Here is a 13,253-nt window from a genome sequence, read left to right as displayed (position 1 = left end):
GAAAATAACTGTCTCTACTTCTACTCTCCTCATTCAGCAGGTGATTACCACTCACTGAGTAAAAACATTCATCCTCACATCCCCTACTATATTAAATGTCTTCCATCTTAATTCTGTTCCTCATTAACAATGTTATTAACAATAACATCTGCTCAAAAGAGCAAATAGCTGTTCTCTATCAACATTATCTAAAGTGGTCCTAATTTTGTACACGGAGGAGAAAGTGAGGACTGCTGATGCTGGAGATCAGAGCTGAAAATGTGTTGCTGGAAAAGCGCAGCAGGTCAGGCAGCATCCAAGGAACAGGAGAATCGACGTTTCGGGCATAAGCCCTTCTTCAGGAATGAGGAAAGTGTGTCCAGTAGGCTAAGATAAAAGGTAGGGAGGAGGGACTTGGGGGAGGGGCGTTGGAAATGTGATAGGTGGAAGGAGGTCAAGGTGAGGCTGATAGGCCGGAGTGGGATGGGTGCGGAGAGGTCAGGAAAAAGATTGCAGGTTCGGAAGGCGGTGCTGAGTTCGAGGGATTTGACTGAGACAAGGTGGGGGGAGGGGAAATGAGGAAACTGGAGAAATCGGAGTTCATCCCTTGTAGTTTGAGGGTTCCTAGGTGGAAGATGAGGCGCTCTTCCTCCAACCGTCATGTTGTTATGGTCTGGCGATGGAGGAGTCCAAGGACCTGCATGTCCTTGGTGGAGTGGGAGGGGGAAGTTGAAGTGTTGAACCACGGGTTGGTTGGTCCGGGTGTCCCAGAGGTGTTCTCTGAAACATTCCGCAAGTAGGCAGTGAAGATAAGGCGTTGGGGACCGGCGAAGCGAAAATCATGGAGGAGGTGGAGGAGGTGGCCTTATCTTCACCATGGACATCCAGTCCCTGTACACCTCCATCCCCCATCACGAAGGACTCAAAGCCCTCCGCTTCTTCCTTTCCCGCCGTACCAACCAGTACCCTTCAACTGACTCCCTCCTTCGACTGACTGAACTGGTCCTCACCCTGAACAACTTCTCTTTCCAATTCTTCCACTTCCTCCAAACCAAAGGAGTAGCCATGGGCACCCGTATGGGCCCCAGCTATGCCTGCCTCTTCGTAGGATATGTGGAACAGTCCATCTTCCGCAGCTACACTGGCACCACCCCCTACCTTTTCCTCTGCTACATCGATGACTGTATCGGTGTTGCCTCATGCTCCCACGAGGAGGTTGAATAGTTCATCCACTTTACCAACACCTTCCACCCCGACCTCAAATTCACCTGGACCGTCTCAGACTCCTCCCTCCCCTTCCTAGACCTTTCCATTTCTATCTCGGGCGACCGAATCAACACGGACATTTACTATAAACCGACCGACTCCCACAGCTATCTAGATACACCTCCTTCCACCCTGCCCCCTGTAAAAACGCCATCCCATATTCCCAATTCCTTCGTCTCCGCCGCATCTGCTCCCAGGAGGACCAGTTCCAAAACCGTACAGCCCAGATGGCCTCCTTCTTCAAGGACCGCAATTTCCCCCCAGACGTGGTCGACGATGCCCTCCACCGCATGTCTTCCACTTCCCGCTCCTCCGCCCTTGAGCCCCGCCCCTCCTACCGCCACAGGACAGAACCCCACTGGTCCTCACCTACCACCCCACCAACCTCCATGTACAGTGTATTATCCGTCGTCATTTCCGCCACCTCCAAACGGACCCCACCACCAGGGATATATTTCCCTCCCCTCCCCTATCAGTCCCCTTTGGATGTAACGGCCCTATTCATATCAATAAACATCACTCTGTCCAAAGACACACCGGCTGTACCACGAGATGAACCAAGGACACAAATACTAGACAGCACCAACTCCATCAGCAAGGACAGCATCCTCAAGCGAGTAGACCTATTCCTCACAACTCACTTCACCTCAATGACAAGACCTACAAACAAATCAATGGGAAACCCATGAGACCAATATCAGGATTCTTCGCCAAAGCAGTGATGTAGAGACTAAAAAGAACAGCCCTCCCAATCCAAGTTTTGGGTCCGCTATGTGGATGACACCTTTGTCATCACTAAACAGAACAAATTAGAGGAAAAGAACAACAACAGATTTCTCCTCCTTGATGTCGCAGTGAAACAAACAGTCAATGGAGAACTACAAGAAAGTAACGCACAGCGACCAGATATTCAACTACAGGAGCAATCACCTCAACACCCACAAATGGACTTGCATCAGGACATTATTTAAATAGGCTCCAACACGTTGCAGCATCCAGGAACTACGAACAGCAGAAAAAAAACCCGATGCAGCATATTAAAGCACAAGGGGTACCTGATAAACACGGTCTGCCGATTCTTAACCCGATTCTTAATTTGTGGGCGGCACGGTGGCACAGTGGTTAGCACTGCTGCCTCACAGCGCCAGAGACCCGGGTTCAATTCCCGACTCAGGCGACTGACTGTGTGGAGTTTGCACGTTCTCCCCGTGTCTGCGTGGGTTTCCTCCGGGGGCTCCGGTTTCCTCCCACAGTCCAAAGATGTGCAGGTCAGGTGAATTGGCCATACTAAATTGCCCGTAGTGTTAGGTAAAAGTAGCGGTATGGGTGGGTTACGCTTCGGCGGGTCGGTGTGGACTTGTTGGGCCGAAGGGCCTGTTTCCACACTGTAAGTAATCTAATCTAATCTAATCTAATCTAATCTTAACCAGCAAATCCAAACAAGACACAACAAACCCAGAGACTCTCGCCACACTACCATACATCATCGACATCTCAGAGATGACTGCCAGATTACTCCGACTCCTTGGCATCATGATAGCCCACAAACCTACCAACACACTAAAACAGCTACTGATGAACCTAAAGGACCCTATACCAACAACCAGCAAAACAAATGTAATTTACAAAATACCCTGCAAGAACTGCAACAACACTACATCAGACAGGCAAGCAGGAAACTAGCCATCAAAAGACATGACCAGCTATCACTAGAACTCTTACATACAGACAAAGAAGGACACCACTTTGACTGGGACAACACATCCATCCTGGGACAGGCTAAACACAGACGTACACAGGAATTCCTAGAGGCCTGGCATTCAGACCAGAACTCCATCAATACACACACTGATTCAGACCCCATTTACCAACTTCTGAGAAAAAGAACCGGTACAGACCCAGACACATAAATAGAAAGTGGGACAGAACACCAGTGTTTCACTGGAGGCTCACTGATGATGTTATCTAACATGGTGATGAAACATCGGAGAACAAATGTACCAGCTCAGTGGGCAAACTTACAACCTGAACTTTTCCTAATTTTTACTTAATATCACAGAAACCCCATCGTGTGGAAGCAGGTCATTTGACCCATCAAGTCCACACTAACCCACTGAAGAGCATCCCAACCAGACCCATCCCATACCCTATCCCTGTAATCCTACATTTCCATTGGTTAATCCACCTAGCCTGCCCATTCCCAGACACTGTGGGCAATTTAGCATGGCCAGTCCACCTAATCTGCACAACTTTGTACGGTGGAAAGAAACCGGAGCACCCAGAAGAAACCCACACAGACATGGGGAGAATGTGCAAACTCCACCAGTCCGCCGAGGGTAGAGCCGAACCCAGGTCCCTGGCACTGTGAGGCAGCAGTGCTAGCCACTGAACCATCGTGCTACCTTATCTAAAAAAAAAATTTCTTGCCATATATAATACAGAGTCATTGTTTTCAATGCCAACTGATGTTTTTCTTATACTCAGGGCAAGTTTCTTTCGATAATAAAACCATTTAAATTCTGTCATTTTTCTTCAAGAGGATAAATGTTTTACTGATGTCAGATTGTTTGGTCACCTTATTCTGAGTAGACTGAACTGCTTTTAAGTTTGGCACATAGTCTTCACAAAAGGTACACATTGGTCCTCTGCATGCAAAGTCCCCTTCCTGAAGCAAGTCTACTATTCCATCAATCACCTCACCATGTTCAAACTTTCGGTCTCATTCTGACAACACTTCTCAAGCACATCTAAAGAAGTTCTCATAACATTGTTTCTCCTAAAATTTGGCAATTTTGTTCAGGTTTTAGTCAGCTTTCCAATTCTTATATCAAATGTGACCATGTTACAATCACTAACATATAAAGCTTCACACACAAAAGAGTTCCATGTATAGTTTCCTGCACTCAATTTATCAGATTATTTGGACAATGGCTTCTCTCCATCGTAAGGTTACAAGTAGAGATATTTGCCAATAATTGCTAAAATGTTCAGCAGCATTCACAACTCCCCAGATATTGAAGCCATTCTTATCCAAATGCAGCAAGACCTAGACAATATCATCCTTGGGTTAAATAAGTGAAAGTAAAATTTGTGCCACACAAGTACTAAGTAATGGCTATCCCCAACAAAAAAAAGAGAGAATCTAACATCAGCCCTTGATGTTCAATGGCATTACCATCACTGTCGCTTCTCTTGTTGACATCTTGGTGTTATCGTGGACCATAACATGAACTGGAGCAGCCAGAGAGCAGGTCAGATGCTTAGCATTCTCTGATGAGTAATTAACCTCCAGACTCTCTGAAACCTGTCCACCATCTATAAGGCACAAGTGTTGGAATACTCCCACTTTTCTGAATAAGTGCAGCTCTAAGAACATTCAAGAAGCTGACACCATTCAAGACAAAACACGTTGGTATCACATCTGCAAACATTCACTTCCTCCACCATTGACACTTAGTAGCAGTGATATGTACCAGCTACAAGATGCACTGCAGAGATTTGCCAAGATTTCTTAGACAGCAGTTTTCAAATCCATGGTCACTACCATTTGGAAGTAGGAGGACTGCAGATACATGGGAACACATGACATGCTACTCACCATCCTGACTTCAAAATATCTCTCTGTTCCTTGAGTGTCACTGGATAAAATTATGGAATTCTCTCCCTAACCGTGTTGTGGGTCAATTTGCAGCATTTGGACTGCAGCAGTTCAAGAAGGCAGCTCACCATCATCTTCTCAATGGCAACTAAGAACAGACGATAAATGTTGGTCCAGCCAGCAATGCTCATATCCCATGAATTTATTCCTTAAAATTTAAAACATCTTTTTTTCTTTATTCATTCACAGGATGATGGCCTCACTGGCCAGGCAGTGTTCAATGCCCATCCCTAATCATTCAGAGGGCAGTTAAGATAAACCACATTGCTGTAGAATTGGAGTAACATGTAGGCCAGACCAGGTTAGGGCAGCAGTTTCCCTACCTAAAAGGACATTTGTGAACCAGATGGGATTTTCCTGACAATCGACAATAGATTCATAGACATCATTCAACTCTTAATTCCAGATATTTATTGAATTCCACTATCTGCCATGGCAGTATTTAAACTCAGATGCCCAGAACATTCTGGGTCTCTGGGTTGACAATCCAGCGATAATACTACTAGGCCATTGCCTCCCCCCCAAGGATATTGTCTCCATTTTGTGGCTGTTTTACAAAATTACTAATTAATTGATTTTCAAATCCATGGTCACTACCATTCGGAAGTAGGAGGACTGCAGATACATGGAAACACATGACATGCTAGTTGTTCTCCAAGCAACTCACCATCCTGACTTCAAAATACCTCTCTGTTCCTTGAGTGTCACTGGATAAAATCATGGAATTCTCTCCCTAACCGTGTTGTGGGTCAATTTGCAGCATTTGGACTGCAGCAGTTCAAGAAGTCAACAAGAGAAGAGACAGTGATGGTAATGCCATTGAATATCAAGGGCTGATGTTAGATTCTCTCTTTTTTTTTGTTGGGGATAGCCATTGCTTAGTACTTGTGTGGCACAAATTTTACTTTCACTTATTTAACCCAAGAATGACTATTGTCTAGGTCTTGCTGCATTTGGATAAGAATGGCTTCAATATCTGGGGAGTTGTGAATGCTGCTGAACATTTTGCAATTATTGGCAAATATCTCTACTTTTAACCTTACGATGGAGGGAAGGCCATTGTCCAAAAAAGCTGATAATAAGTTGAGTGCAGGAATCCTTCCCAGTCTTATCAGTAGAGGTATTACTGTAACAGTCAAATTGAATTGGAATCTTCATCTAACAGTTGTCCTTATTAATTGTCAGCTGTGACTCACTTTAAGTGCCAGAGGAACCTTGTCAATCTTAATTCCCCAATAATAGTATATGTTACCATCTAACTCAGTACTAAAGTTTGTATAGATATTTTTAATCAACCAATTCAGATGTGTTGTGACACACGTCCAGAGCAGCTAAGACTTGAATCCAGATCTTCAGGCTCAGAGGTAAGGACACCATCACTGCAGCACAAGACTTTGAAATTTATATATATATTGCTCCGGCACCTCCTCTTCTCGTAATATGCATATACTTAGCATCACAGAGTCATAGAGATGTACAGCATGGAGACAGACTCTTCGGCCCAACCCATCCATACTGACCAGATATCCCAACCCAATCTAATCCCACCTGCCAGCACCTGGCCCGTTTATGCACATATAACTCATTAACTTAGATCTGTCTACATTGACACCACCTTCTTAGCAATGTTCAATCATTTAATGATAGCAGGATAATCAAGATCACATTATATTTGTCAGACTTGTTGCATGAAAGCAAGTAGAACTTTGATGCTTTTTATTTTTCCTCATTGACTTTAATAGGCACAATTTGGACATGCACAGTGCTAGATTATGTAGAACAAGGTGCAGCCATAATGTTTAACAAAGTTGGTAAATATCAAAGAAAATAAACCTCAAAATGCAGAATAGTTGAGTTCTTACATACCCATGTTCACCTAATCCAAGATAAAAATGGACTAAAATTGCGGCTGAACGAAATCAAGCACACAAAGCAAACAAAACAGAGATGTTAGTTATAAATTTACGATTACAGTCTTGTAAAAATACTGAACAAACATATTCCAAAACACTGGATGAGAATTAGTACAGTTAAATAATAGTTACCCAACTCAAATGAAAGTCAATGTAGAAGAAAGTATATGAGTACCCCATCTGAAAAACAGTTTGTGGGTTATATTTTTCAAATATGCAGTTGTTGTTCCCTACTTCTATCTTATGGAATTCAGAGTTTTTTGGCATTCTTTGGTCCCCAGTGCAAACTGTTGAGATGTATTGATATTTTTTTGAGAATTTATGAAGTTATTTTGCATTATTTTAAATTTTCAATTAGACAAAAGGCTTAGAATGAACAGAACTGGAAAATGTTTGTGTTGCACTTACGTTCTCACTGTTGGCAGCTACAGTGCTGTTAAATTTTTTCATGGTGAAATCTCAGTTACTCAGGAGGTGCTTTTCAGACTTCTGCTAATTTCCAAGGTTTGAGAAGGAAAATTTAAAATCCACTAAGATCTTTCCCTGAAAATAAAATTATTATAAAGTAACTTTACTCAGCAGAAAAGACACAAAGTGAATGAACAAAATTATTAAAATTAAATTCTTAGGCAGAATATTAAATCATGATATCAAGCAAAAAATTTCCTTCAGATGATATTCTGATCTATACTCTGAAATAAAACAGTTTCTATCAAAGATTAGATAACTTGTAAAACAAATGCTCCTCATCATTCATGACAGGAAAATCACAAACATTTCAGGAGTTATTCCTTGGGGATCAGCAAACAAATGGTAGTTTGTAGATTCTCCAGAGCAGCATGTATAATAGTTTCTTTCTTTTTTAAAATACATGTTTCAATGCAAATTACTTACATCCCTTGACTCAAAAGAAATGGGAATCACGATTAAAACATGCGTGCAAGAATGTCACATTTTTAATGATACACTATGTGTGACATATAGTTTAACCTTCCTAATGTTTTGAAACCCCAAACTTAATACGACCAGAAAAATGAGAAAAATGCTTGGGAGATGTCTTTGTCCTTACAAATGCTGACTACCTACTTTATAGGTTAAAGACTTTTCTCATTTGTTATTTCATGGCATGTGCATTTGAGTTTCTGTTTTTATCGCTAATGTGGAATAGTAATTACTTTCCAATTAGCCAATGATTTATGATCAATATTTTCTTCCAATTAAGGAATAAAGGTCTTTTAGCATGGCTCAAAACCATGATAGAAAGGGTAAGAGAGGAAACATCATGAACAGAATGTTAAGCGATCTTCTGTGATGAGTTTGGTGGCTGCAGTAACACTGACCTAGCATGGTGCTGTATAGAGACATAGCCAACACCTTAACAGTACTGTCAGTTCAGTACTGCCCACCATGACAAATTGCCTGTCTCCTCCTCTGCACTTAACTGCATTACATACTGGCAACCTCCAAATGAAGCAAAAAGGTGAGTGAGCACAAAGAAATGAAGCGAAGAACCATAAAATGGATCTGATGTATATAGGAGAAATGAAATACATGGGTGTCCCCGTACACAGAGCAACCTGGTAAAAGTATGCAAATGTCAAGTGTACCCGAGGTGTAAAGTAAAGCCTGGAGGGGCGTAAGTGGTGAAAGAACTGGATCAAGATCAGGTGCAATGATATGGTGAGGCTGAAGCTTGGACGAAGGGTGAGGAAAGATATTGTCCATGGAGGAATGTTGTGAAGACAGAGTAAGATGAATGTCCAGACATGGAAGTCATTATTTAAACTTTAAAAGGAAAAATTGAGATTTTTTTTCCCCAATGCCATGATTCTGATTGTTTTGATTGCTGCTGTACTTTTCCAAATTTCTCACCATTACAGATTCAGTACAAGAGAGCAGAAAGTTCTGACTGTTGTATTTTTTTTCCAGTGAAATCAATTTTGCTGAAAACAAATAGTCTTCCGCTAAAATCAGATCCCACAAAATGTTGTTGGTGTCATAAAGGAAAAGTTAGAAAAATCCTTTTGATGCGCATTAAATGATTTCCTGAGGAGTGGAACTGCAGAATTTGAGAAATGTGTTATTAGTCAAATTAGAGTGTACTATAAAGGCTCACAATTCAATAACACTCTGTACTTTCCTACAGGATAGTAAACCATCTCATTTCACTGCACTGCAAATTCCAAGAAATTATTGACGGCATCCATTTAACTATATGGATTTGTGAACATAATGCTATTACCTAATGAAAGGCCTTTCCCTCACTCAGTGCATTAAATATTTGGTTTCCAGGCAACTATAGGAATGTTTTTATTCTTCAACAACCATATCTGCTTTCTGAATTTGTGGGTAAGGATGTCTCCTCAGAAAGCAAGGCTACTTACACTCATTAGATATGACACCTCTGGGTCATTCACTGACAGAAATAGATAGAACAAGTTCAGTTTGTAATAAATGCATTATTATGGGGTATGGTATTTATATCTTGAAACTGTGTTTCAAACACCTTGACCTGTTCTTTATATTTTATAACACATAGTCACTGTTGACAAGATCATCAGCAAGCAAAGTCTGCTGCATAATGTGGGCACACCTTTCACCTCCCTGGGGTTACAGAGCAAGGGAAATGATTGGGACATAGACCCTGGACAGATACTCATCCCCTTCTCATGGCCTCACCAATCAAGTTCAAGGCCAGAAGATCCCTGGTGACCTTCTCAATCTGTAAATGGCCCTTAAATGGTCATTTAATAATTCCCTAATCACCATGTTTCCCACTGGGTGACCAGCTGACTGGTTAAGGAGGGGCCTCTGATCAGGGGCCATTGGAAACATGGAGGGAGAGTAAGGGATGACATTGAAAGCCAGACCTCTGCCCTGCCTCTGACAAGATGTTCTCAGGTAATGGGATGGCTGGAAAATGGGAAGCCTTCAGAAATGAGATAACAAGAATGCAGAGAAAGTATATTCCTGTAAGGGTGAAAGGGAAGGCTGGTAGGTATAGGGAATGCTGGATGACTAAAGAAATTGAGGGTTTGGTTAAGAAAAAGAAGGAAGCATATGTCAGGTATAGACAGGATAGATCGAGAGAATTCTTAGAAGAGTATAAAGGAAGTCAGAGTATACTTAAGAGGGTAATCAGGAGGGCAAAAAGGGGACATGAGATAGCTTTGGCAAATAGAATTAAGAAGAATCCAAAGGGTTTTTACAAATATATTAAGGACAAAAGGGTAAATAGGGAGAGAACAGGGCCCCTCAAAGATCAGCAAGGCGGCCTTTGTGTGGAGCCACAGAAAATGGGGGAGATACTAAATGAATATTTTGCATCAGTATTTACTGTGGAAAAGGATATGGAAGATATAGACTGTAGGGAAATAGATGGTGACATCTTGCAAAATGTCCAGATTACAGAGGAGGAAGTGCTGGGTGTCTTGAAATGGTTAAAGGTGGATAGAGAAGTGATTGCTGGGCCTCTTGCTGAGATATTTGAATCATCAACAATCACAGGTGAGGTGCCAGAAGACTGGAGGTTGGCAAACGTGGTGCCACTGTTTAAAAAGGGCGTTAAAGACAAGCCAGGGAACTATAGACCAGTGAGGCTGACTTCAGTGGTGGGCAAATTGTTGGAGGGAATCCTGAGGGACAGGATGTACATGTATTTGGAAAGGCATGGACTGATTAGGGATAATCAACATGGCTTTGTGCATGGAAAATCATGTGTCACAAACTTGACTGAGTTTTTTGAAGAAGTAACAAAGAAGATTGATGAGGGCAGAGCAATAGATGCGATCTATATGGACTTCAGTAAGGTGTTCGACAAGGTTCCCCATGGGAGACTGATTAGCAAGGTTAGATCTCATGGAATACAGGGAGAACTAGCCATTTGGATACAGAACTGGCTCAAAGGTAGAAGACAGAGGGTGGTGGTGGAGGGTTGCTTTTCAGACTGGAGGCCTGTGACCAGTGGAGTGCCACAAGGAATGGTGCTGGGTCCTCTACTTTTTGTCATTTACATATGTGATTTGGATTCGAGCATAAGAGGTACAGTTAGTAAGTTTGCAGATGACACCAAAATTGGAGGTGTAGTGGACAGCGAAGAGGGTTACCTCAGATTACAACAGGAACTGGACCAGATGGGCCAATGGACTGAGAAGTGGCAGATGGAGTTTAATTCAGATAAAAGCGAGGTGCTGCATTTTGGGAAAGCAAATCTTAGCAGGACTTATACACTTAATGGTAAGGTCCTAGGGTGTGTTGCTGAACAAAGAGACCTTGGAGTACAGGTTCATAGCTCCTTGAAAGTGGAGTCGTAGGTCGATAGGATAGTGAAGAAGGCGTTTGGTATGCTTTCCTTTATTGGTCAGAGTATTGAGTACAGGAGTTGAGAGGTCATGTTGTGGCTGTACAGGACATTGGTTAGGCCACTGTTGGAATATTACATGCAATTCTGGTCTCCTTCCTATCAGACAGATGTTGTGAAACTTGAAAGGGTCCAGAAAAGATTTACAAGGATGTTGCCAAGGTTGGAGGATTTGAGCTATAAGAAGAGGCTGAACAGGCTGGGGCTGTTTTCCCTGGAGCATCAGAGGCCGAGGGGTGACCTTATAGAGGTTTACAACGTTGATGGGCATGGATAGGATAAATAGACAAAATCTTTTCCCTGGGGTGGGGGAGTCCAGAATCAGAGGGCACAGGTTTAGGGTGAGAGGGGAAAGATATATAAGAGACCTAAGAGGCAACTGTTTCATGCAGAGGGTGTTACGAGTATTGAATGAGCTGCCAGAGGAAGTGATGGAGGCTGGTACAATTGCAACATTTAAGAGGCATTTGGATGGGTATATGAATAGGAAGGGTTTGGAGGGATATGGGCCAGGTGCTGACAGGTGGGACTAGATTGGTTTGGGATATCTGGTCGGCATGGACGAGTTGGACCGGAGGGTCTGTTTCCATGATGTATATCTCTATGACCTCTTACCTTCTCACTGCTGCATCACCAGAGTAAAGGGTAAGGTCCAAAGTCCCCAGAAGTAGCTGGCCTCTGATTGACCTGGTGATGAGCGCATGATAGGTTACCACCTTACATAGCTACCACAGAAACCAGCCTCATCATGGCTGAAGCAGGATATTAACAGTGATTTGCATATGATGTTTGTAACCACAAAGGCTGTGAACTCAGTCAGAAAAGAATCAAAACTGGGACTTTGAAGATTATTGCTGTGGGAGTTTGTCAAACAAAGTGGCTCAAAACACAATAGCCAGAACTTGTGTTGTCTGCATCACCTTGTCATCATCAATGTCCTATACTTACTGCAGTTTTTTCTTTCTTCTTTATCACATGAAGATACATTATGAACAAAAAAAATAACGTATCGCTTTGTTTGTTTTTGTATTTTTTGCTATGTGTAATTAGTGTTACTGCTTCTTCATTTCATATTTAACTAACTGCTGACTCCTTCATGTTTGGCTCACTAAAGACCATACAGGAAGGAAACTGCCTTAGTTACCTGGTCTGTCCAACATGTGACTCTATACCTGCAGCAATGGGATTGATTCTTAACTGCCCTCTGAGTAATTAGGGATAGAAAATAGCCACTAGCCTAGCCAATAATGCCCACATGCTATGAATTAATTTTTAAAAGGAGCGAGCTGGCATCCAGATTATTGCTGTTTGGGTTTGTGCTGGCCTATTACTTCTACGTGCTAGCTTCTGACATGGTCCTGGAAAAGCCTAGGATCTAATTTCTTTTGTTCACTTATGGGATGTCAGCATTATAGGCTGCTCACAAGTCGCCCTTGAGAAGGTGGTGGAGAGCCGCCTTCTTGAACTTCTATAGTCCATGTGCTCTGGGATGACCCACAATACCATTACGGGGGAAATGTTGACCCAGTGACAACGAAGGAGCAGCGATATATTCCCAAGTCAGGATGGTGAGTGACTTGGAGGGGAACTTGAAGGTGGTAATGTTTCCATGTCTCTGCTGCCCTTGTGCTTATAGATAGAAATGGCCGTGGATTTAAAAGGTGCTGTCTGAAGGTGTTTGGTGAATTTCTGCAATGCATCTCACCAACAATACACTGCCTCTGCTAGTGAGAGTCAGTGGTGGAGGGAGTGGGTGTTTGTGGATGTAGTGCCAATCAAGCAGGCTAATTTGTCCTGGATGGTGTTAGGCTTCTTGAGTATTTTTGGAGCTGCACCCATCCAGGCAAGAGGGCAATATTCCATTACAGATCTGACTTGTGTCTTGTAGATGATGGACAGGATTTGGAGAGTCAGATGGTGAGTTGCTTGCCTCAGAACTCCTAACTGCTGACTATTCCAACATAGCGTATGACTGAATCATTGGAGACAGCCAGCTTCTTGTCACAAAACACCTCATTCACAGACAACCCTTGTGGATGTTTTTTTTAAGGTTTAGCTGACTTTCACTGTGTTCAGA

The 13,253-nt window shown here is 42.6% G+C and overlaps 1 protein-coding gene across 3 annotated transcripts in view; it reads right to left on the bottom strand.

The window, feature by feature from the left end:
• pde4d (phosphodiesterase 4D, cAMP-specific) overlaps nucleotides 1-13,253 on the bottom strand; it is a 1,351,522-nt gene that overhangs the window by 1,229,065 nt on the left and 109,204 nt on the right. For all 3 annotated transcript variants that reach the window (XM_043689292.2, XM_087988820.1, XM_087988837.1), the window contains one exon: nucleotides 7,225-7,359. In XM_043689292.2, coding sequence (XP_043545227.1) covers nucleotides 7,225-7,266 — 42 coding nt within the window. In that variant the 5' untranslated portion in view covers nucleotides 7,267-7,359. The remainder of the gene's footprint in view (nucleotides 1-7,224; nucleotides 7,360-13,253) is intronic.

Source organism: Chiloscyllium plagiosum, unplaced genomic scaffold (assembly GCF_037043375.1).
Source record: "Chiloscyllium plagiosum isolate Xiang-an unplaced genomic scaffold, Cpla_swu_hap1 HiC_scaffold_1, whole genome shotgun sequence".
Lineage (NCBI taxonomy): Eukaryota > Metazoa > Chordata > Chondrichthyes > Orectolobiformes > Hemiscylliidae > Chiloscyllium > Chiloscyllium plagiosum.
This window is presented reverse-complemented; position numbering and strand designations above follow the sequence as displayed.